At 34.5% G+C, this 23,789-nt stretch overlaps 1 protein-coding gene across 1 annotated transcript; it reads right to left on the bottom strand.

Moving 5' to 3' along the window:
• Nucleotides 1-769: 769 nt before the first annotated feature.
• Nucleotides 770-17,986, bottom strand: LOC143551072 (kinesin-like protein KIN-12D). The gene is made up of 28 exons (XM_077041590.1): nucleotides 17,854-17,986; nucleotides 15,957-16,623; nucleotides 15,629-15,868; nucleotides 15,432-15,551; nucleotides 15,227-15,340; nucleotides 15,054-15,146; nucleotides 14,824-14,984; nucleotides 14,660-14,734; nucleotides 13,983-14,070; nucleotides 13,846-13,904; nucleotides 13,702-13,765; nucleotides 13,553-13,618; nucleotides 13,329-13,457; nucleotides 11,960-12,300; nucleotides 11,818-11,887; nucleotides 11,683-11,733; nucleotides 11,544-11,588; nucleotides 11,002-11,081; nucleotides 10,817-10,898; nucleotides 10,128-10,715; nucleotides 9,527-10,033; nucleotides 8,611-9,396; nucleotides 2,908-3,444; nucleotides 1,898-2,224; nucleotides 1,714-1,812; nucleotides 1,480-1,599; nucleotides 1,302-1,403; nucleotides 770-1,230 (listed from the first exon to the last, which is right to left on the bottom strand). The coding sequence occupies exons 2-28, from the start codon at nucleotides 16,593-16,595 to the stop codon at nucleotides 1,078-1,080; spliced, it is 5,736 nt and encodes a 1,911-aa protein (XP_076897705.1). The 5' UTR covers nucleotides 16,596-16,623; nucleotides 17,854-17,986; the 3' UTR covers nucleotides 770-1,077.
• Nucleotides 17,987-23,789: the final 5,803 nt, after the last annotated feature.

Genomic DNA, 23,789 nt, shown 5'->3' with positions numbered 1-23,789 from the left:
AATCATAAACACGAATACTGTCAATATACTTTAGCAGTTTTGATAATATCGACACCAATACTGATGTTTGGTTGGTATCAGTTTGGTATGCCATGGTATTTTGGTATGCCATGGTATTGGTACATTGCCAGTATACTTTTTGGAACTAAAAGCACATTTTGAATACGAAGTTTAATAATATGAACATGGAGACGATACTCAACTTTTAAGGTTTTGTTACTTTTGATAATACCGACACCAATGCTGAGTATCTTTTAAGGTTTTGTTACTTTTGATAATACCAACACCAATGCCGATGTTTGATCGGTATCGCTTTTGGTATGTTACATAACCAGTACCCTATACTTTTTGGAATTGAAAGCACATATTGAATACGAAGTTCAATAGTATGAAAATGGGCACGATACTCGGCTTTTATGGTAAACCGAGCAACAGAGCATTGTTTCTTAGAACTTCACACCCCGCGGTAGAGACAAGGCATCGAACACTAAGATCAAGTCATGAAATGATAATCGAAGAACACGTTTGACAAAAACTCACTAACCGTTAGTAGACTTAAAGCAATTATGAAAACTTATGCACAATCTCTCTCTAGGCATATGAAAACAAGATATTGTATCGCACTAACAACGTTCTGATATGCTTGGCCGCTTGTGTTCGGGATTTATTCTTTCTTCCAAGTAAATGAGTAAAATGGTCTATATCATGATTAACACATTGATGATATTGTTAAACAAATATCAGTTTTCAACTAAAATTTTACAAACCAGAAACAAAAACAACTATGCAACAATGCTTCATAATATACACCTCCTACAAAACAACATGACTAAATAGCAAGCATCTAATCTATAAACTAACCTTGTGCCAACAACTATCTTTCTCATTTCAAGAAATCTTGAATTGAAGTTGTCGACTCGATCCAAAAATCAAAACAAACGAATTCTTCGATACCCAACACGTTACTCGTCGATTAACATTTATAGTTAGGGGCTCGAGCTCATATAATCACATTTCGTCTTCCTTCATATTTCGTTAATCCCTATACGTTTGTTTGTTTACGTTTCAAGAAAACCATCATTCTACATGAACGTCGGTTTCCTTTTCATGAAGTTGTTTTCGTGCACGTAAGTTAGCAAGTTCTCCTATGACTCGGGCAACTATCGCTTCTGCTTCTCGTAGCTTATCATTGTTTTCTTCATTTCGGGCCTTTAACATGTCGTTTTCCTCCTGTCATTTGTTTAGCATTTAACATATGTTTTTAGCAAATTTTTCAGAAAAAAAAAAAAAAAAAATCTAACCTTAATTTTCGCAAGCGGAAGGCGAGGATCATGCTGTCCCAACAATTTCTTTACTTCGTCTTCGAGCCCAATCACCTTTATCTTGTAATCCTCGTTTTCGGTCTACAAAAGGTTCAAACTTTTATATATGTGTTTCTATGCTGCAGTTGAAAAAAAGTCAAGTAAATAGTCAACAAACCTTGAAGGTTTCGTTTTCGGTTACGAGTAACTGTTTTTGTTGATGAGTTCTCTCCACTTCTTCTTTTAGCTCCTCATTCTTCAACCGTTGACTTTCGGCTTCTCCTTTGACCAGGTCAACCTTAAAAAATTAGCAAAAAAACATTATTTGGTAACTTATATTAGAGGACAATTAAACTTTTAAATCAATAAATAACATTATTATTAAAAAAGGATTTCATAATGGCAAAAATACCTGGTTTTCCAGTAAATTCACGGTAGATTCCAGCTCTTCCACCGACTTCTCATAAAGTTTCAACTTCTCTTGATCATAACGTTTACTGGTTTCACACGCCTATTTTTTCGATTTGCAGAAAAGGTTAATAAAACATATAGTCATTAAGTTTATGCTAATTAATAATTAAAAAAACAAAACTCACCATTTGCAAATCACCAATCTCTGCGTCATTTTCTAGCAAGAGCAAATCTTTAAAGTGCCGATCTACATACGAAATAATTAGCTCTTCCTTAAACTCCTCTAAAACCGAACAAACATTAGCTTTCTCCTTCTCGAGATTATTATAATCTGAAGCCGCTTGTTCTAGTCTTGATAATATGATAAATAGCTCGATTTCTTTTGCATTAATCACTTGGTTTTGGTGACTAATTTCAGTTTTAATTGCTTCATTTTCGGTTCCGAGCTTGTTGATCCTTAAATCTGCTTCTTGTAGTTTTATCTTTGCTTCTGTGAGCTCAACCTCATATAGCTAGACAATGATTAGAATAAAAGTTAGTTGGAAAATGAATAAGTAGCTTTGGAATTAAATCTTACAATATATAAAATTTATATGTAAGAATTAAGACTTCATTTATAAATATATTTATAATAATATATAAAGTTTCATTTTGTCATGAAATATTGAGATCCGTTCATGTTTCATAAACTTTAAAAATTTTCACAACCAATTACCTTTTTTATTTAATATTATTTGAGGATAGTTTTTCCATTTGTTATATGTAAATTTGTGCTTACATATGTGTGAATTAGTTATTGCACCATATACTTAATTTGAGTTGGTTATCACCATATAATAAATGACATAACCACCCTTAAATAATATTAAATATATAAAATAAATAATAATGAATAAAATGATTACCCACCCTCAAATAATAAAAAATATATAAAATAAATAAAAATGAATAAAATGATTGATTTTTAGGAGTTCCTGAAGTTCTTAAATCTTGTAGTTTGTTTAGTTTTTTAAATTTGCAGAAATAATAAATATTAATAAAAATTTAATACACAAACTATTAATGCTTCTAATAAGGAATAGTTTCCATCAACTGGATTACTAAATATCTTAAAATAAGGAATAAAAGTTTTATTTATTTGCATTCACTGATAATTTAAAAAATTAAGAAAAATCAATGGGGCTTAGCAGCTTACCTCTTGAAAATGAGTCAACTGTTCTGTTGACCTTTTCGCATTTAAAGCATTTTCGTTCGACCAGCTTTCAAAAACCGAGCTTTTCACAACATTTTTATAAAGTTCACACTCTAAAGCTACACAAAAACCTTCCATTTCTGCAACTTTATCTTTTTGAATTTTTATTCTGGCCACAAGTGTCTCGTTATCCACCTTATGTGACCTCAATTCGGCATCTACTTCCAGCAAGATCAAGTCTTTAAAGTGTAAATCCACATGGGAAATAATTAAATCTTCCTTCAACTTCTCAAAAACTCTAGACATATTAATTTTCTCAGTCTCCAGAGCATTATTTTCTGATACCACTTCTTGTATTTTCGATGACATCATGCATAACTCGGTCTCTTTTGAAGATAAATCTGTCAGCAGATTGTTGATAATAAAATCTGCTTCTTTAATTTTGTTTTGTGTTTCAACAAATTTGGCCAGATAACAACAAGATTCCACTGTTTGTTGTGATGCGTTTATCATTGCGTCCGTAAGCTCAAGTTCGTATAACTACAAAAATTAAAAAATATAAATGGTTGGAAAGTGTTAAAATACATGAGTAATGTGGTTTGACTATATATAAATTTTGCCTCAATTTTAATTAATAATCAAATGTCAAGAGGGTTGTTATTTCCTACAGGTTTAAATAAGAATTTTCATAACCAGTGTGGTTTTATTTAGTACAATGCCAATTTTACCCTTATGCGTTTAAGATGTCAATCGTCTTGGAAGCTAGCAAGAGTTAACAATAAGGTTACAAAAGGGTAAACTGGGAAGATTAGTAAATAATAGCTATTCATAGCTGAATTAGTAAACAACAGCAAAAACTTAACCTTTTGTCTTTGTTTGATATTTTGTTATTTATAGCTAAATTGTTGTCCACACGGGGAAAAAAAGACAATAAGACATTTTCATAACTAATGTGATTTTATTTAGAACAATGCCAATTTTTTCTTTGTGCATTTTGTAAAGAATAAGATGGTTGTAATGAAAGTAATGTTTATTACTTGAAGGTGTGAATAATACAAAGACAACTACATCTATTTATACACAAACAAACCCTAGCTTTCAACCCATAAAAGGCCCATGGGCTTTAACCAACTACATGGGCTAAAATCCTAATTATAACTAAATACAACTAACACTCCTCCTCAAGTTGGAGCATAGATGTTAATCATGCCCAACTTGTTACAAATAAAATCTATCTGAGCTTTCCGGAGCGGTTTAGTTAGAATGTCTGCTAGCTGAAAATTTGTCTTCACATGAACTGATTGAATGGATGGAGGATCAGTTTGTGTGCCTACTACTCGATCTCTGATAAGGTGGCAGTTGACCTCAATATGTTTTGTCCTCTCATGAAATACTTGATTCTTGGCTATGTGAATGGCTGATTGACTATCACAGTGTAACCGCATCAAGTCATTAGAAACAACCCCGAGTTTTATGAGAAGACGACGTACCCATGTCATCTCTAACGTTACATCTGCCATGGCTCTATACTCCGATTCGGCACTCGACCGGGAAATCGTGTGTTGCTTCTTACTCTTCCATGATACAAGATTTCCTCCAACAAACACACAATATCCGGTGGTAGATCGTCGAGAAATCGGACAACCTGCCCAATCTGCATCTGAGAGAACCCTGATATCCGGCCATCTCCTTCTTCCGTGAAGGCACCCACACGACAATGACCCTAATCAGAGTATAATATACCCAAACCAGGTGAGGTCTTAAGATATCTTAAGACACGAATGGCAGCATCCCAGTGGAGATATCCGGTCGTGTGACGGTTAAATAATTAAGTTTACCAGCCAACCGTCTGTATAGCTCAGGATCTTTCATTGGATCTCCTTCCTTTGGGAGGAGTTTCTTTGTAGGAAGCATTGGGGTATCAACAGGTTTACAACCCAGTAAGCCACATTCAGTCAACATATCAAGGACATACTTTCGTTGGGAGAGAAGTATTCCTTGCAGAGAGCGGGAAACTTCTATGCCAAGGAAATACCTCAATCGACCTAAGTCGCTGACCTGAAACTGAGACTGAAGAAACTGCTTGAGTTCGGTGATCCCGACCTCGTCATCACCTGTGATTATAATGTCATCCACATAAACAACTACGATAATCCTCTTTCCTTTCTGGTGTCTAAAGAAGACAGAGTGATCGTAGGCACTCCGAGTCATCCCAAACTGTCCCATAACACTAGAGAATCGACCAAACCATGCCCTGGGAGACTGTTTAAGACCATATAGAGAACGACGTAGTCTGCAAACTTTCGAGGCCTCCTCCTCAACAACGAACCCTGGTGGCTGCTCCATATATACCTCCTCCTCAAGAACACCATTAAGAAAGGCGTTCTTGACATCAAGCTGGTGGAGCGGCCAATGATTAATGGCAACAAGAGCAATACAAATATGGACAGATGGCATTTTAGCAACTGGCGAGAAGGTTTCATCATAATCAATGACATATGCCTGAGAATACCCTTTTGCGACCAACCGAGCCTTCAAGCGGTGTAAGGAGCCGTCCGGGTGTAGTTTAACCGTAAACACCCAGCGACAACCAACAATACGCTTCCCTTTAGGAAGAGTTTCAAGATCCCTTGTATGATTGGACTTTAGAGCCCCAATTTCGTCTTCCATAGCCTTTCGCCATCCTGGGTGAGCGAGAGCGCTCGTCACATTTTTGGGAATCGGGTAGGAATCAAGAGTAGTGGTGTACGCATGAGATTCAGGAGATAGGTGGGTGTAGGCAACATAGTCCTGAATTGGGTAACGAGTGCATTTCCGGGGTTCTTTGCGAAAAGAAATAGGTATATCGGGTAGTGGTGCACCAGGAGGATCATAAACGGGTGTATAGGGGGGTAGCTTCTGGTAAAGGTGTCGGATCAGGTAAGGATGTATCAGTGAGAGGTGTAGATTGTTCGGATGCAGACGGAGGATCTGAGGGTATTTCGGGGTTGTGGCCTGAATGTGAATCAAGTGTCTCTGATATTTGACCCTTACCTCGCCTAGCATATGTTAAAAGCAGTGGCGGAGGTTCTGTCGGTGGGTCAGAATCAGCAGAGATTGGATCGGTAAAGGGAATCGACACAGGAATGGTGGGGAGGAAGGGAGATTTGGGTATATCGAGGTCGGGAAACGGGTCAGAAACAGGAGTGGAACACTCGGGAAAGTAAGGAGACTCGTGAAAAGTGACATCGGCACTAGTAAAGTATCGGTGAAGTGATGGGCTATAGCATCGATACCCTTTTTGAACCCGTGAGTAACTAAGAAATACACAACGAATGGCTCGGGGATCAAGTTTGATGGTTTTCGGACGATGGTCATGAACATAGGCGACACAACCAAATACTTTAGGTGCGAGAGGAAATGGATCATCGTTGGGAAATAGTATAGAAAACGGTGTTTTACCATGAAGAACGGTTGAGGGCATGCGGTTAATCAGATATGTGGCAGTGAGAACGGCATCTCCCCAAAAACGATGAGGAACACGTGATTGGATCATGATTGTGCGAGCAACATCCAATATGTGACGATTTTTGCGTTCGGACACACCATTTTGTTGAGATGTATAAGCACACGATGATTCATGAATAATGCCGTTGGTTTTTAAGTATGAAGAAAAGTCGATGGAAAAATATTCTTTAGCATTATCAGATCGTAAAGTTTTAATGGTGGTGTTAAATTGGTTTTGAACATAAGCATTAAATTCTCGAAATATGGAAAATACCTCACTACGAGATTTCAACAAATAAACCCAAGTAGTGCGAGAATAGTCATCAATAAAGGTAATAAAATATTCAAAACCCAACGTAGATTTGATAGGGCAAGGACCCCATACATCAGAATGCAACAGTTCAAAACAAGAACTGACTCGATTGGGCACCCTAGGGGGATAGGGACGCATGGTATGTTTACCAAGTTGACACGACTCACAATGAAAATTAAAAGACGAAAGTGGTAAATCTGGTCGCATTTGCCTCAGAACCGCTGTAGAGGGATGACCTAACCGACAGTGAGCCTCCCTGATAGCGGAATCACATAAGTTTGCTACATGATGCGAAAACGGGGATATACGATAGAGACCTCCTGATTCAAAACCAGTACCAATTACCCGGTTTGTTCCTAGTTCATGAAAAACGCAGTGAGTTGGGTAAAAGTTCACAGAACAGTTGTTTTGTTTGGTAATCTGACTCACTGAACAAAGACTGGTAGAAAATTTAGGAACAAATAGGATAGAAGACAGCTTTAGGTTTTCCGAGTTACTGATGGATCCTATGCCGAGAACGGGACATGAAGATCCATCGGCAAGACGTACTGGTGCATGGGAAACATTTTGAAGACTAGAGAAAATACCCCGATTCCCAGACATGTGATGTGTGGCTCCAGAATCAATCACCCATGATGAGTCAAGACTAGAAGATTTACCTGGATGTGCCGAGTTGGTTTGAGGATGAGGCAGTTGCGAGGCAAGAAACCGTTGAATAAGATCATGCTCCTCCTTGGTAAATGTATACATGTATTTATTGTCGCCCATAGTAATACACCGAACTGAAAATGGTAATCTTCAGATTGTGAACAGTAACTCTGAGATAAGAATGTGTTTAACCAGAAAACGAGTGCAGGTAGTGGCTGGAAACAGATTTTGGCAACGGCAGACCGATAACGGTAGACAACAGCAAACAAGAAGTCGTCGGTTCGAAAAACTAACAGCACGGGGAGCTTCGGACAAGAAAAATAATAAATCTGAAAAAAAGGACGGTGGCCGGAAACAGGGTCACGCGCCGTCACGCGGTGGCACGTGGGCGGCAGTGACGGTGATCGGGAGGCGTGTGGCGGCGCGTGCGGCGGCGGCTGGCGACGGATTTTTGACAGATGATATTTCGGGGGTTTCTGGTTACGATGGTGGCGGCGGTGATGGTAGGGGGTGTCTGGAAAAAAGATTTCGTGATAGGGCAGCAGGTTCAACGAGACCGGAGCTCGTTTCAGATCTGATGGCTGTTGATCAGATTCAGGTTCGGGTCAGACGGCTAGGGTTTGGATCGAGAGCCGTAGCTTTGATACCATGTAAAGAATAAGATGGTTGTAATGAAAGTAATGTTTATTACTTGAAGGTGTGAATAATACAAAGACAACTACTACATCTATTTATACACAAATAAACCCTAGCTTTCAACCCATAAAAGGCCCATGGGCTTTAACCAACTACATGGGCTAAAACCCTAATTATAACTAAATACAACTAACACATTTAAGATGTCAATTGACTTGGAAACTTACAAGACTCAATAATAAGGCCACAATGCCACATAAGGATAAAATGGGAAAACTAGTTAAAAATAGCTATTCAGATTATACTAGAAATGTGGACAAGAGCTTTGCAGCAGGTCCTATTATTTTGTCAAGTAAATAGAAATACGAACAATAACAGGAAAACTAGTTAAATACAGATAAAAATAAATAAATATGGTTTTTATCTAGCACAATGTCAATTTTACCCTTATGCTTTTAAGAAGTCCATTGACTTGTGGAAACTTAGTAAATAGTAGGTATTCAATTTTTGAAGTCGATGATTATATTGGGCCAAATTTAAGCGAAACGCGGACAGCAACTTCACACCAACGTTACAAAAGGGTAAAATTGGAAAACTATTGTCAAGTGAAGAAGAAATCATACCTCTTTTGCTTTAAGTAACTCAACATGGAGGTCATCTCTTTCACAAGTAACACTTTCCAAATCTCCTTTTAATGATTCAATCAAATTGTTTCCATCGAAATCAGTTTTCAATTCAATAACTTCCATGGCCTTCTTTGTTTCGGCCAATTCCACCTCAGCCGACCTTTTTCCTTTTAAGGCATCTTCAACTTGTTCAGTCAACCGAGCTTCAACAACCAGGCTTTTTACACTGTTTTCATAATGTTCAGATTCTAAAGATTCAAAACAAGCTTCAAGTTCTTCAGTTTCATCTTTACTTTTCAGTTCTTGTTCGAGCAAGATCAAATCTTTGAAGTGCAAATCCACATTGCAAATAATTATCTCTTCCGTTAACTTCTCACAAACTTCAGACATACTTACTTTGTCTTTTTCAAGATCATTATTTTCAGAAGCCACTTGTTCTAGTATTGATGACATGATAAATAATTCGATATCTTTTGCATATAAATCAATCACCAGCTTCTCTTCCAAACATCTCAACTTTTCATCTTTCTCGTTAATCTGTTTCTCAAGAGCAGAATAACTGTCCTCTAGGATTTCCCTCTCATTTTTAGAATTATATTCTTCTCTCTTCAACTCGTTGATCTCAATCTTCATTGCTTCATTTTCGTTCACCAGTTTGTTGATCATACAATCAGCTTCTTTAATCTTGTGTTGCGTTTCTTCAAATTTATCGAGATAGTAACAAGATTCCAATGCATGTTGTGTTGTGTTTTTCATTGCATCCAAAAGTTGAACATCATATAGCTATGCAAGTAAACAACAAATGTTTTAAAACTGAATCAGTATGATATGGAGTTAGGACACCACATATATGTATGTATGTTCTATGTTCATATATTTATATATATAATGCTAAATAAAGAAGAAAAAATACCTCTTTTTCTTTCAGTAGAAGACCAACCTCAGCATCTTTTTCAAGCAAGATACAATCCTTCAAATGCATATCCACATAGGAAATAATTATTTGTTCTTTCAACTTTTCAAGAACTGTTGAAATGTGAATTTTCTCATTCTCAAGAAGAATACTTTTTGAAGCTTCTAAACATCTTAGCTTTTCATCTTTGTCACTAATCTCTTGATTTTGGTGGCTAATCTCCATCTTCATTGCTTCATTTTCAGTCACCAGTGTGAAAAACATCAAATTTGCTTCTTTAATGTTGTGTTGAATTTCTGCAAATTTATCAAGATAGCAACAAGATTCCGTTTCTTGCTGTGCTGCATTTATCTTTGCATCCATAAGTTCAGTCACCAGTTTGCTAATCATTAAATTTGCTTCTTTAGTGCTGTGTTGAATTTCTGCAAATTTATCAAGATAGCAACAAGATTCCGTTTCTTGTTGTGCTGCATTTATCTTTGCATCCATAAGTTCATCCTCATATAGCTACATAATTTTAAAAAAAAGTTAGTTAGGATATAAAAGTTTAAACTTATGAACGAATTTTTAAACAGAAAAAAAGATGGAAAATTAAATTTACCTTTCGTTGCTTTTCCATCAGATTTATGGTAGACTTCTTCTCATTTAACTCTGATAATAATTTATCAATTTCTTCATCTTTATTAATGCAATCTTTTTGATGTGCTTCCGACATTACCAGAATTGCCCCTCTTAACGACCTCAACATTGTTTCCATTTCATTTCCTCGTACTTTCGCATCCTCCAAACACATGTTAAGTTCATCTATCTTTAACTCCTTTTCAGATATCTTTCTTGCAATAACTTGTAAATTCTCACGAACCCGAGTTTGTTTCCCGTGACCAATGAAGTTTGAGGCATCATCAAGTGCATTGTGTCCCACAGCAAGAACCTCTTCAATCTTTTTGGTCAAAAAGTCAAACTCCTCAGATAAACCGTTAAAGTTTCTATCTCTCTCTTCGTACATCTCTCTAAGAAGGGTCAATTCTTGTTGGATCTCTTTTTCTTTCAAATTGTTTTCATATCTCTCTTCCTTGAAAATAGTCTTGAGAAATTCTAGCTCCAACTGTAAACCCACTACTTCTTCAGGGTATTTTTTAAAAAATTCATCGTATTCATCTTTAACCGAAGAAGATTCTGATATTGATTCCTGAAAAGAATAAAAAATGTTAATTTTGAAAAAAAAAACTGACATTTCCTTTATGCCTCAATAACATCATACATATATAACTAACAAGCGACTGAATATACCTTCATGACCTCAACGCCACCATCTTGATCATTCAGTGAAGATTTTTGTCTTTCTAATAAAGCTTTTAAGTCAGAAATTTCCCTGTACAAAACGAAGAACAGCTAAATGAACATGATGCAAAAAATAAAATAATAATACTAATAATAATAATAATAATAATAATAATGGGAACAGATTATGTTACTTGAAAAGTTTTGTATTTTCCTCTATGCAAGAATTCAGGTTATCCCTGCACTTCTCTAACTCTTCCTGGCTCTTTAACAGCTGAAATTAATGAGTAGAAAAAATCAGAAAAACGTTTAAACTAATAAAATATATTCATTACTGGGTTAATGAATATACAGGCCATCTAAGGATTCAACTTTGGTGCATTAAGGTCACTGATATTCAACTACATTACAGACCATCCATGTACGTAAATGAACACATTTATGTTCTTGTGGCCAAAACATTTTGCATGGAAAAAAATGACATATTTGTAAAGGCATAATTACATTTGAGGTGTCATGTTGGATAATGAGGTGTCCACATCTTATAGGTTTTATGTTTAAAGACATGTGATCGCAGTTTTATGTTTCAACATATGTGACCGTATATTTTTGGATTTAAAGACGTTTTGGCATGATTTTTAAGTCCTTTGTGGTATCAATAGAAAAGGTTGAATACTTGGGTGGTCTGCACATACATTATCCTTATTATTATATTTAAAAAAGGCCAAAAACTAACCTCGGATTGAAGAGAATCGATTTCGTTTTTGTCTTTTGCAGCTTCCTGTTATCATTTGCATAAATTTATTAAGTTTTTTATTAATGACTGGTAAATATGAGAAGGTAACACTTAACACCTAACAATCATCAAAGATTACCTTTTCCGTTCTCAGATTCATATCATTATGTTCATCAAGTAAAAGAGCCAACTGTCAACAAAAAATTACAAATTATATAATTATAAAGAAAAAAACAAAAAACCGAAGTGTGCTTGAAATAACAAAGATAAATACCTGATCCCGCAATTCAGACACCTCAGCCAACAGCATTTCTCTCTCCCCTTCTTCATAGAAATCTTGAAATCTAAAATAACATAAAATATTTCACAATTAACCCCTAATACTAATTATCTAATTAATATGTATTTAACACTACCTTTTAAGTTGTTCCTGAAGCCTAATATTATCGACAGCGAATCGTGTTACTTCAGGATTCTTATCAACTTTTGCACGGAGAATTTTAATTTCTTCAGTGAGAGTGTTGTTTTCTTCTATAAGATAAGAATCTGCAGATATTAATCCAGAAAAAACTGACTCCATTTTCTGAATTTTGGCTTCCCGAAACTTCAACATCATTTTAGTGCACCTGTTTTCTTCTTCCCGCTGACGAACCAAACAGTTTAACTGTTCGATTTCTGCTTCAAGCTGTTTAATACAGTTTTCTGTTGACTTTTCTCTCCTTAAAGCTCCATTTAATGAACTCTCCAACGATTTCAACTATAATAACAGAAATAAGTAAATACAGCCTTACACTAAATTGACAAAAAAATTAACAGATGGCAGTCATTGAACCAGACTGCTATTATATAGGCCTGTTATCAAGCCTAACGAACACGAGAGGGCACGTTCGTGTTTGTCCGTCTACATTTAACTTGATGATCGATCAAACACGAACGTAGACCATCATAAACGAATGAACATAACTAAACATAGACATATATATATATATAAACGTACATAATTCATCAAACATCAACTTGTTGGGTCTAAAAAAGTAATTAAAATAGACTAAATTGTATTAGGTGATATTTAATTTCATAAAAGTAGACTAACATAACTAAACATAGACTAAACATAGACGAACAAATATAAAATAAATATAAACGTGCATAATTCATCAAACATCAAGTTGTTGGGTCTAAAAAAAGTAATTAAAATAGACTAAATTGTAATAGGTGATATTTAATTTCATAAAAATAGACTAACATAACTAAACATAGACGAACAAATATAAAATAAATATAAACATGCATAATTCATCAAACATCAAGTTGTTGGGTCTAAAAAAGTAATTAAAATAGACTAAATTGTATTAGGTGATATATAATTTCATAAAAATAGACTAACATAACTAAACATAGACTAAACATAGACGAACAAATATAAAATAAATATAAATGTGCATAATTCATCAAACATCAATTTGTTGGGTCTAAAAAAGTAATTAAAATAGACTAAATTGTATTAGGTGATATGTAATTTCATAAAATAGACTAAATTATTATGTCTTAATTGATTTGAATAAATTCATAAACGAATTTAAATGAACAAACGTAAACTAACAGAAAAAATGAACGTAAACAAAAGTTCATGAACATAAATGAATGAACGAGACGTGTTTGTGTTTGTTCTTTTAACTTAAAGAACAAAAAGTTTTGTTCATGCCCATTCGTTTAGTAAATAAACGAACCTCATGTCAAACGGTTCACTGAATGTTCGGTTCTTACAAGCCTATTAGTATATACCTGATTACATGAAACCCTTTTATCTTCATCTTCATCTCCATATGAACTTGCATTGCTACAATTCTCATCTTTTAAACTAAATGTTAGAGACCGCGATGTATTTTGGCGTTTCAGGATAGCAAGTTCCTCCTATGCAAATAACAACTGGACATTAGATATTATTATAACTACTAGCATTATGATTATTATTTTTTAAAGTGTTATTATCTTTTTTTAGAATTTACCTTGAGAAGTCGTATCTGGTGTTGAAGTGCCACTACATCTCCAGACGCGTCTTCATTTATCACAGCCTTTGAAATGGGAAATAAACAGAGAATTATTATAGGTTTTGAATAACATATGAAGGATTTAAGCTATATAGAAACTTTCTTACATTGTTTTGAATAAGTTTTGCACGCTGAGCAAATTTTAAAGTGTTCAAGGTCTCAATAGCAGAACTAGAAACAGAAAGCAATGTTAGTTAAAAATTTTGGTTTAAACTGCTTCTTTCGCAGAAGTTCTGATATTTAAAGTATACCTCGTTGATGGGCTAACATTAGCGATTATCATAGTTTTCGAGTTCCCACCCAGCGAATCCTGTGTCACACATTTATAACAATAAATAAATAAATAAAATGGAGTTTTCATGAACTTTAATTAGAAAAATTTAAGCACCTGAAGAAGAAAAGTGAGTCTGGAATCTCGATAGGGAACATGTCTTGTTCTTGCATTAGCACCATCAACAAGAACCATTATTACATGACTGTGCAAAATGATATTTTGCATTAATAAGTGTATCAAAAGTCCAAAACGAAAACTAATAAAAAGAACTGCATAACAAGGTATCAACAGTGATCTGCTTTCTATTTTGGATAACAGACTCTATTCTCAGCACACAAAACAGGCTCCAAATTTAAAAAATAAAGGTCATTCTGGTAGAACTTTTAAGTTAGCCAGTTATCCAGGTGACATGTCATCACCAAATGAGGTAGAAAAAAGTCAACACTGTCAAACTTGTTGACTGCCACATTGCGCTCAAAACAGGCTCAACACTTAAAAAAATATCATTTTGGTCGATCTTCAAAGTTAGCCAGCTTTCCAGGTGGCATGTCATCACCACATGAGCCAGAAAAACATCAGCATGAGCAAAGTTATTGACAGTCACATCATCAGTTTGACCAGGTTCAAACATTTAAAAGTCATTTAGGGTAACATATGAGCAAAAAAACATGGTCAAAGTTACCAACAAGTCAACTGCCATGTCATCATTTTTTTACCAAATCCATACTTCTTGAAAAAAGATATTTGCCAGTAAAACAAGAAAAGAGAATTGGTAAAAGAAATGTCCATACCCGAGTGTGGATAATGACTTGTTTATATTTGCAGCTTCTTTCAATCGTTCACCTTCAGCACCAGAAGTTTTTTGCCTGTTAAGAGAAAACCACAGAATTTTAATTCTAAAAACAAAAGCAAATACTGGAGGACAAATACATATAATATTATCTACATTCAGCACCTTTCCGAACCAGCTAAATCAACAAGATTTAGCCTTGCAAATCTTAAGTTAGATGTCGAATCTTTTTCCCACCTACTTTCAATAACACATGTAAAAACACTGTGTGATCGACTGCTTTCTCTATTCATATTTGTAGCAGCAACTCGCCTATTTGCAGAACCCTAAACATAAATATAGTAAGAAAATGACAAAAAGACACTTAAGGTTATAAAAGCATAATCATAGAGTACCTGACTAAGAAGTTTAAGAATATCACCCACAGAATGAACTTCATATTCTGTAAGGTTTTCAACATACACACCCTTTTTAACATCTTCCCGCAGCTACAAGAAACACAATAGCAAAATTTTATTGAACTACGATGAAACTAAATATGTCATAATTCATACAACGCGTAACATACCTGCAGATTTGTGGATGAGGGATCAAGTAGATCGGTTATTTGTTCATTGTAAATCTCCAGGAAAGAACACTTGCAGGTATACTTTAGTCTTTCGTCCATTCGACATTCCTCTTCCTGTACAAAGGCATAGGATTTGGGCATTAAACTACTTACGAAGGGCTGGATTAGAAAATAATATTGGACATTATTATGTCTAGTTCAATACCGCAATGATTCTAGAAAATAAGAACTCGAATATCCTTGGTGTCATTCCTCGATTTGGGCTTGGTTTTGTTTCAAGATCATTGATTTCACCAAGCATGGTGTGTGTCTTCCCACTTCCTGTCTGTAATAAGCACATGATCATATTTAGGTCAAAATCTGTATATAAATTACTGAAACTATTATCAAAAAGTATGTTACCTGCCCATATGCAAACATACAGCTGTTGTAGCCAGATAAGCAATTCTCGACCATTGGCTGACCAACCATCTTAAAAAGGGTTTCCTGGTCAATTGTTTCACACGCAACATGATCAAATGTAAAGCGTGTTTCTGGTTGTGAAATCCATGTTAAGGTTTGTGCACTTTCTTGCTTTAAACATCTATTGTAGCCTTGTGAGCCGATTTCCATACCATTAAGTGGTCGGATTCGAATCAAAACCTAGCAAAAATATCATCCCCATTAGCAAACACAAACACCAATCAAAGTATCAAACACTTATGTATACAGTTATAAGAATGAAACTTACTTGAACATTATGATCCATCCAGAAAGATGGATCTTCTCTAAGGTCATAATGAGGAACCTCAACAGTATTTACAGTTGTGCACGTGTTGAATGCTACAGGAATTCCTTTAGATAAAGCAGCAAAGTTCCCGGTCCGAACACCTCCATTAACAGGAGGCCTAGAACTACCTCCATTAAAAAATCCTAGATTTGGAGGTTTACCTACACTCTTTGTAGGTGTACTGTGTGTAGAATTAGGCTCCTGCAAACACCTCGGAATTGATTTACATGGCTTAGGTGTATTTCCATTCCCAATTCTCACCTCATCTCTTGGCTCAAATCCCCACCCGTACCGATTCCGATTCAATCCTCCTTGCTTTTCTGGAGTTTTCAATGCCATTCCGGATTCTAGATTCCTTACCTTCGGCTTGGTAGGTGTTCGAAATAGTTTGCTACTTTTGAGACCTGATTCATAATCAGATTTGCTAGGGTTTTGAGGAGGATCTTGAATTGTGTTTAATGGAGGCCTTGAATGAGAATCAATGCTCACTCGACCGATCGATGGCTCACGAAGGTTTACATTAACAGGCAGGTTTTCAATTTCTTCAAACTTCAAGTTTTTACCCGAATTTCGACGCGGCAACTTTAAATCTCTCGACATTGTAAACAGCTAACAAATAATCAATAACCTGGAACAACAGTAGATATATTAGGGTTTAACAGCTAACAGAAAATCAATAATATGTAACAACATTAGATAACTTCGAGCCTTAATTCATTATCTGGAACATCAGATATGCTACAGTGTAACAGCTAACACAAAATTAATAATCTGGAACAACAGTAGATCATTAGGCCCTAATTCATAATCAGATTCGTAAGGGTTTAACAACTAACAAATAATTAATAATCTGGATCAACATTAGATGATTAACAGCTAACAGAAACTCGATAATCTGGAACGGTATGTAATTATGAACCGTAATTAGTAATCAAATTTGCTAGAGTTTTAACTAACAAACAATCAGTAGTCTGGAACAACTGTGGAAAACTAACAGCTATCAGAAACACGATAATCTGGAACAGCATTAGATAACTAACAGCTAGCAGAAACGCTGTAATCTGGAACAACAGTTGATAATTAACAGCTAACAAAATCTCTATAATCTGGAACAACAGTAGATAACTATAAGCCCTAATTCATAATAAAATCTGCTACGGTTTAACAGCTAACACATTATCAATAATCTGGAACAAAGTATATAATTATGAGCCCTAACTCATAATCAAATCCGCTACGGTTTAACTAACAAAAAATCAATAATCGGAACAACAGTCTATAATCATGAGCCCTAATTCGTACACAAATTCACTATGGTTCAACAACTAACAGTAAATCAACAATCTAGAACAACAGTACATTATTATGATCCCTGATTCATACTCAAGTTCACTAGAGTTCAACAGCTAACATAAAATCAACACTATGTAACAACAATACATAATTACGAGCCCTAATTCATACTCAAATCCACTACGGTTTAACACCTAACAACTAATCAACAATCAGTAACAAACAGTACATAATTACGAGCCCTAATTCATAATCAGACTCGCTCGAGTTCAACAGCTAACATCCGCTACATAATTATGAGCCGTAATTCATAATCAGACTCGCTACGGTTTAATCGGAACAACAGTACATAATAAAAAGCCCTAATTCATACTCAAATTCACTACAGTGCAACACCTAACAACTAATCAACAATCAGTAACAAACAGTACATAATTACGAGCCCTAATTCGTACTCAAATTCACTACGGTTCAACACCTAACAACTAATCAACAATCCGTAACAAACAGTACATAATTACGAGCCCTAATTGGCTAATTCTTAACATTTCGAGAGAAAACTTACTTCGAAGCTTCGAGAAAACACTAATAAATGAAGCTCTGTTTGATGCTTGTTGGTTCCATGGAGTTAAATTAAATTCAAATTAGTTAAAATGAATGAATGAATCAACGTCTAGAGTCTGTTACTTTATGATTTGGATTTATTGGGATCTGAGTTGGAATGGACGGCTCAGATTTGTGGATGGAATTTGAAATTAGAAGAAGTGAGTTTGAATATAAACGGCTACATATATTGAATGTATTAAATTAATGAAGTTTGTAATTGGTATAGGATCTTCACACCCACATTTCGCTTATACGGGTCATATAGGATCTGAGTTGTTAAAGACCTATACAGCTTGTAATAGGGCTATACGGGTCGTATAGGATCTGAAAATTCTGTTTTGTATGTTCCCGCCTTACACTTGTCAATCGTGTGTGGCATATACGACCCGTATAGCCTTATAAGAGTCGTATAGGCTTGTACAATCACCATGGATGTGAGGTGTGAAGATTATATCTTGTTTAATTTTAGTGATTTATATTTTATTTTTATTTTAATATTTAACTCCTATGTCCTAACAAAATATTGTTTGAGATAAATGTCTTAATTTTTAAATTTTAAGATGGTTTACGAATTGGGAGCATCACAGGTATTGATGTTGCTCTTTTAGGTAAATGGTTATGACGATTCAAAGCATAACCACCTATCGAAAATCATTAAGGAGCCACTTTGTTACAAAAATCGATAACTAGAGTGTGGAACAGTATCACCAAAGTGATAATATCGATTTTCACGGTTTATTAAAATGCAGGATTGACAACGGTCTTGAAACTTAGTTCTGGATCGATTGTTGGAATGATATGGCAATTCGAAAGAAACATTTTCCTTTGTTATTTAGTTTTAAAAAGCTCATAAGAATAATTTGGTGGGTTGCAATGAGCGTTGGACTTGATGGAAGGATGTGATTTGGAGTAGAAAAATAATGTGATTGATGTCATTGAGCCTAATTAGATTTATAGAACTAATCAATTGTGCATATACTATTGACTCATACTTACTCACAACTGGACAAGATAAATGGAAATAGCTCGGCAATCACTCAAGTATATCTTTTGTGCACTCGTTGCACGTGAAGATAGAACACAATTTACTTGGAACAAATGGTTATCTTTATGGTCAGACAATTTGGATACCCATAAAGAACAATTCTATTGCAGATGATCTTTATACTCTGTTATATACATCCATATTTATACTACATAAAGTTACTTAGCATGAGACAACTTTACATAATTGGTTTGAAAATCTGTATACATCCACGTGTATATATTTACCCACATGTATATAACAATACATTTACATACAAACCTATATTATTAAGTACACCCATGTCATGGACAGGGTGGGCAACCACCTAGAGCCAAAAATATATAAAATAAAAAAAAAAACAAAAACCCAAATCTTTAAATACCCAAATTATTTTTTATTAAGGCCCAAATGGCTAATTTCCAAAACTTTTACATAATGTCAATATGGCTTTCAAATCAAATGTTTCAGCCCAATGGTTCTAATTGCTTCAAGCCTTAAATTGCTTAATCATGTGTGAGTGTGACTATGTTTGATTACTTGATTTCTAAAGGTTTACTATCTACTCGATTTTTGTTCTCTCTTTTTTCAACCTAATTAGCATTTGTTACTTGATATAAGTTACTCAATTAGTCAATTTGGGTGAACTTGATTAACTATTTTCTTTTTACTTGATTTATGTTACTCATTTTGAGTGAAACTTGTTTAGTCACTATATGTTATTTTGTGTGACACAGTTAGTCATTAAGTAGTGCTAATTTGAGTGCTATTTCTCGTTTTGGTACCATATTGTCGTATTGATGAAAATATATTTTTGTATACAAGGACCATTATTTATAGTCTCCCGGGCTATCCGAAATCTCAGAGATGGCCATGCACGTTTAATTTTGGTTTCATATTATTATTTGAAAATTGAGTAAGCCTAAACAATTGCATATTAGATAGACTTGTATGTGCTTATAATAAAATAGAGTCACATCTTCATGTCATGGATTAGGTAATTTATATTGAATATATGTATGGTATTTGGAATAAGTTTATTAAACAATTATGCACATAGTTTTTTTTTTCTTAAAAGTTCACTTGTATTAGTAAACAAATGAAAATTTTTTGAACCCAATGGATATTATTTGCCTCCTCGTGGCATTTGAACCAAAACCTTTAAAGCCTTAGCCTAATAAATTTATAGATGTTTACACACAAGCATAATAGTTTTATTTTTTTATCTTCATGAAACACTAAAAACTATCTAGTTAATTCACTATGAGACTAGTTCAGTTAGAAGAGCAAGTGGAAGTGGTGTTGAAAACGGCAGCGATTAGAGTTTGGAGAACAACACATAGCGAAAACAAATAGCACGAGATAATGAACTCATATAAAACTGAAATGCTATTGAGTGATCAAACTATTGTATCAAGCTCACTTTTATATGGGTAGTCTAAATATGTAAGGGAAACCGATTACCTGCATTTTAAAAAGTAGACACGGGTATTTCTCAAATCAAATACTGACATGCTTCACGTATAAAGACATAAGGCAAAATTTGTGAAAAACCACCCATATCAAATTTGGGCTCTACGAATGCTACATGATTTGACTTGTCGAGACTTTCAGGTTCTATTACTTATCGCCTTCATGACTCTAACATAACCCAAATTATGTTCTTCTAAGTTGAGTTGTTTTACAACTTGTTTGTCTAAACTAATCCAAATAAAAGTTGTTAACTCTTAATTTAGCTTATATGCTAGATGGCTTTTGGAACCCATGGAGCTCAAAGCTTTAGGCATGACAACAAAAATGAAGAACAATTATTGTTCTATATATTCTTTTTAAAAGTTCACTTGGTTCAATAATTAGAAATTTAATAATTAAAAAGTTGAAATAATGTTTAATATAACAACTAGACATGCAATGGACAGGTTTTAGCCACAAGTAGCCTTGTCCAATCGTTGCATTTTTTAGGTTTAATATTCTTTTAAGTGAACTTTTAATTGAAAAATAACTTAACCAAGAGTTAAACAATATAAAATAACTAAAGTAACCAAGAGTTGTTTTATATGGATCATTATTAAGTGAATAACCCTACTAAATTAAGCATATGATAATATATTAGTTTGTTTCAATCAAATTATGGCTTTGAGTATTAAAATATGCATGTATGATGTATGCACATTCGTTGGACTATAGAAAAATATGCATGTATCCATGGTATCCAATTCCGCAATATATATATATATATATATATAGTTCTATCATCATCGTTTGCCATCCTGTCACCACCGTCAACCACTAAATACACCCATGCGCCACTAGCAATAGAAGCTAGTGACGGTAACAAACACAGTTGGACAATAATGCAGAATCGTATTATTGAATGACAAAATCGTTACATCAGACTCTCTTTTATAGGACGAGTCTAGATATGATATGAAAGCCAAAGAAATAAAAATAAAAAACTTAAATTGGGTGTATAAATATGAAATTGGCTTCCTTAATAGACGTGTGAATTATTTAAACCAGAGTTTCACGAGTTTTTACATATAAAAGGAAATTATTCAAAGTTATCAAATTGGGAAAACAGTGTATCGAAATTGGGACTCTAGATAATGGAGTTCGGATCTAACAATTTGCACATAATTGTAACTCCAAACATAGCCCAATCTGCTAGATTGCTGATGTTATTACTTATATTATCCATTACTTATAAACAATTGTAATTCCAAACACAGCTCAATTTACGCCTTTTTTAAGTTAGAGACATTATTTTTTCATGTTTAACTCTTTATAGTTGCTTCAAGTAAGAGTATGCTAATCCTGGTTAATGTATTAGACATGGAATCACTAAGCAAGAGACTTACATAGAAACTTAAAAGAAAAACATTGTTCTATTTTCTTTTTAAAAGTTCCCTTGTCTTGATCAATGATTGAAAATTTAATGATTAAAAAGTGTAAAATACTGTTTCATATGACAATTGGACATCTAATGGATAACTACAAGTAGGTCTTGTCGGGTCACATTTGAGGTTTAATATTCTTTAAGTGCACTTTAGATATTAAAATTTACTAAAGTTACTAAAGTTAAACAAAAGTGTTGGTAGTTTAATTTCATTATCCACTTTTTATTCCTTATAAAAACTTGCAAGAAAAAAATTACAATATTTCAATAGATTAGTTGGCACTTTGAATAGTGTTTGACGTGACAGGTTCAACTTATTGGGTACGGTTTATGTATGTATTAATGTAAGTAATGTTATTAATATGATAATATCCGTAACTTATATAAATAGAAAACTAAAACAAATATTTGATCAAAATCAAGTGTGAAAACAATTTTGTTTGGGATTCATTTTCAATAAAAAACAAGTTATTGATATTGAAATGAGGGGTCTATGATTCAGTCTTCTAAATACAAAATAAAGCGATAAAGGGGCGATGGAAAGGACCCGCTTCGACGCCAAAATCATACATGTAGGGGGACGTGTTACTCTGATCAAAGGTATCGTCTTGTTCTTCAGTCCTCACATCATATCAATAACAAGGACGACTTTTATGAAGGACTTGGGGTGTCCCTAGTTAACCCATTTTTTCGCTTAGTAATGCAAAATTTTGATGTTTTGTCCGAAAATTTTTGTAGGTATTGAGCGACGACCCAAACATATTTTTTCGTGGATTCGGCAACCTCTTTGATTAAGCTTAAGCTTCGTCGCTGACTAATAAGATCCATTTATTAAACATTTAAATGTGTAACTCGTGTCAACCTGTTTATTTTGTTTGGTATTTGTATCGGTTTATAAAACTTTTAACCATAACAAAATCTCATAAAATTATAATTTTTAATAAAAAAAAGATTATATTAAAATAATTAATTATGGATTAACTCAAATCTATCAAATCCATAAGGTTTCTTCCACTTGTGTTTTAGGGTTATTAAAACATTTAATAAATATTAAAATTCTATCATGGCCTACTCATCATACACTTTTAGGGATTAAAATAAAGTTTTATGTCTTTATCCATAGATTTTGGAATATCTCATTTGCTACTTATAAGTTTACATTTGGGACATAATAATATTATCCACCTCGCCGTTGAAACGGCAACGTTTGGCTTCTGCTTTGAATATTCCCTAGTAGGTTCTTAATTTGCAATTTTTTTAAAAGATGTATAAGTGCATGTTAATTAATGTAAACTAAAAAAACAATGCCTTGAAATACAAATCTGAAGAAACACTAATCGACCCCGGCAGACTACGGATAATCTGAGGGTTAAATAGATGTTTCCCACGAGGGTTAGGTCCGGCAAAGATGGTTGTTCTTCTGATGACCTGCAAAACAGACACCGTGAGCTCGTCACTGAGAAGGGGGGGTACCTCCTTGTGACCACCCTCCGGCGTGAGAATCAGACTAGATTGCTCTTGAATATAAGTGTATATTAAGAGAAATAGCTAGAGAGAAGATATCAGATAATATATGAAGATATAAGATAATGATACCGTTCCAAGGTGTTGGAGTATTTATAGCCGAAGGTAGGTTTCCAAGCAGGTACAGCCGGCTGAATAGTATTCCTTTTCGACCAACTGTGGGCTACGCACATGCCATGCTAGTGGTTGGTGGGTAGGCAGCGGCTGATAGTGACATGGCCGGCTGTGTACTATTCCTTTTCCACCAACTGCAGGCTATGCACGTGCCACGACAGGGGTTGGTGAGTAGGCAGCGGCTGATAGTGACATTAAGTACTAGAGCGTGCTGCTCGTCGTACTGTTGTCAGTGAGCTGTCGCAGCTTTGGTCAGATCTTTTGTCCATACCTTGGCAGGTATAGTACAAAAGATCCTCCAGTAGCGTACGGACTGGCTCATTTGGGCGGGAGTTTT

Source organism: Bidens hawaiensis, unplaced genomic scaffold, assembly GCF_021521415.1.
Source record: "Bidens hawaiensis isolate Kalapana, Puna unplaced genomic scaffold, B.hawaiensis_p1.1 tig00016259_1, whole genome shotgun sequence".
NCBI classification, from domain to species: Eukaryota; Viridiplantae; Streptophyta; class Magnoliopsida; order Asterales; family Asteraceae; genus Bidens; species Bidens hawaiensis.
The sequence above is the reverse complement of the archived record's forward strand: the minus strand, read 5'-3'. Positions and strand labels throughout refer to the sequence as shown.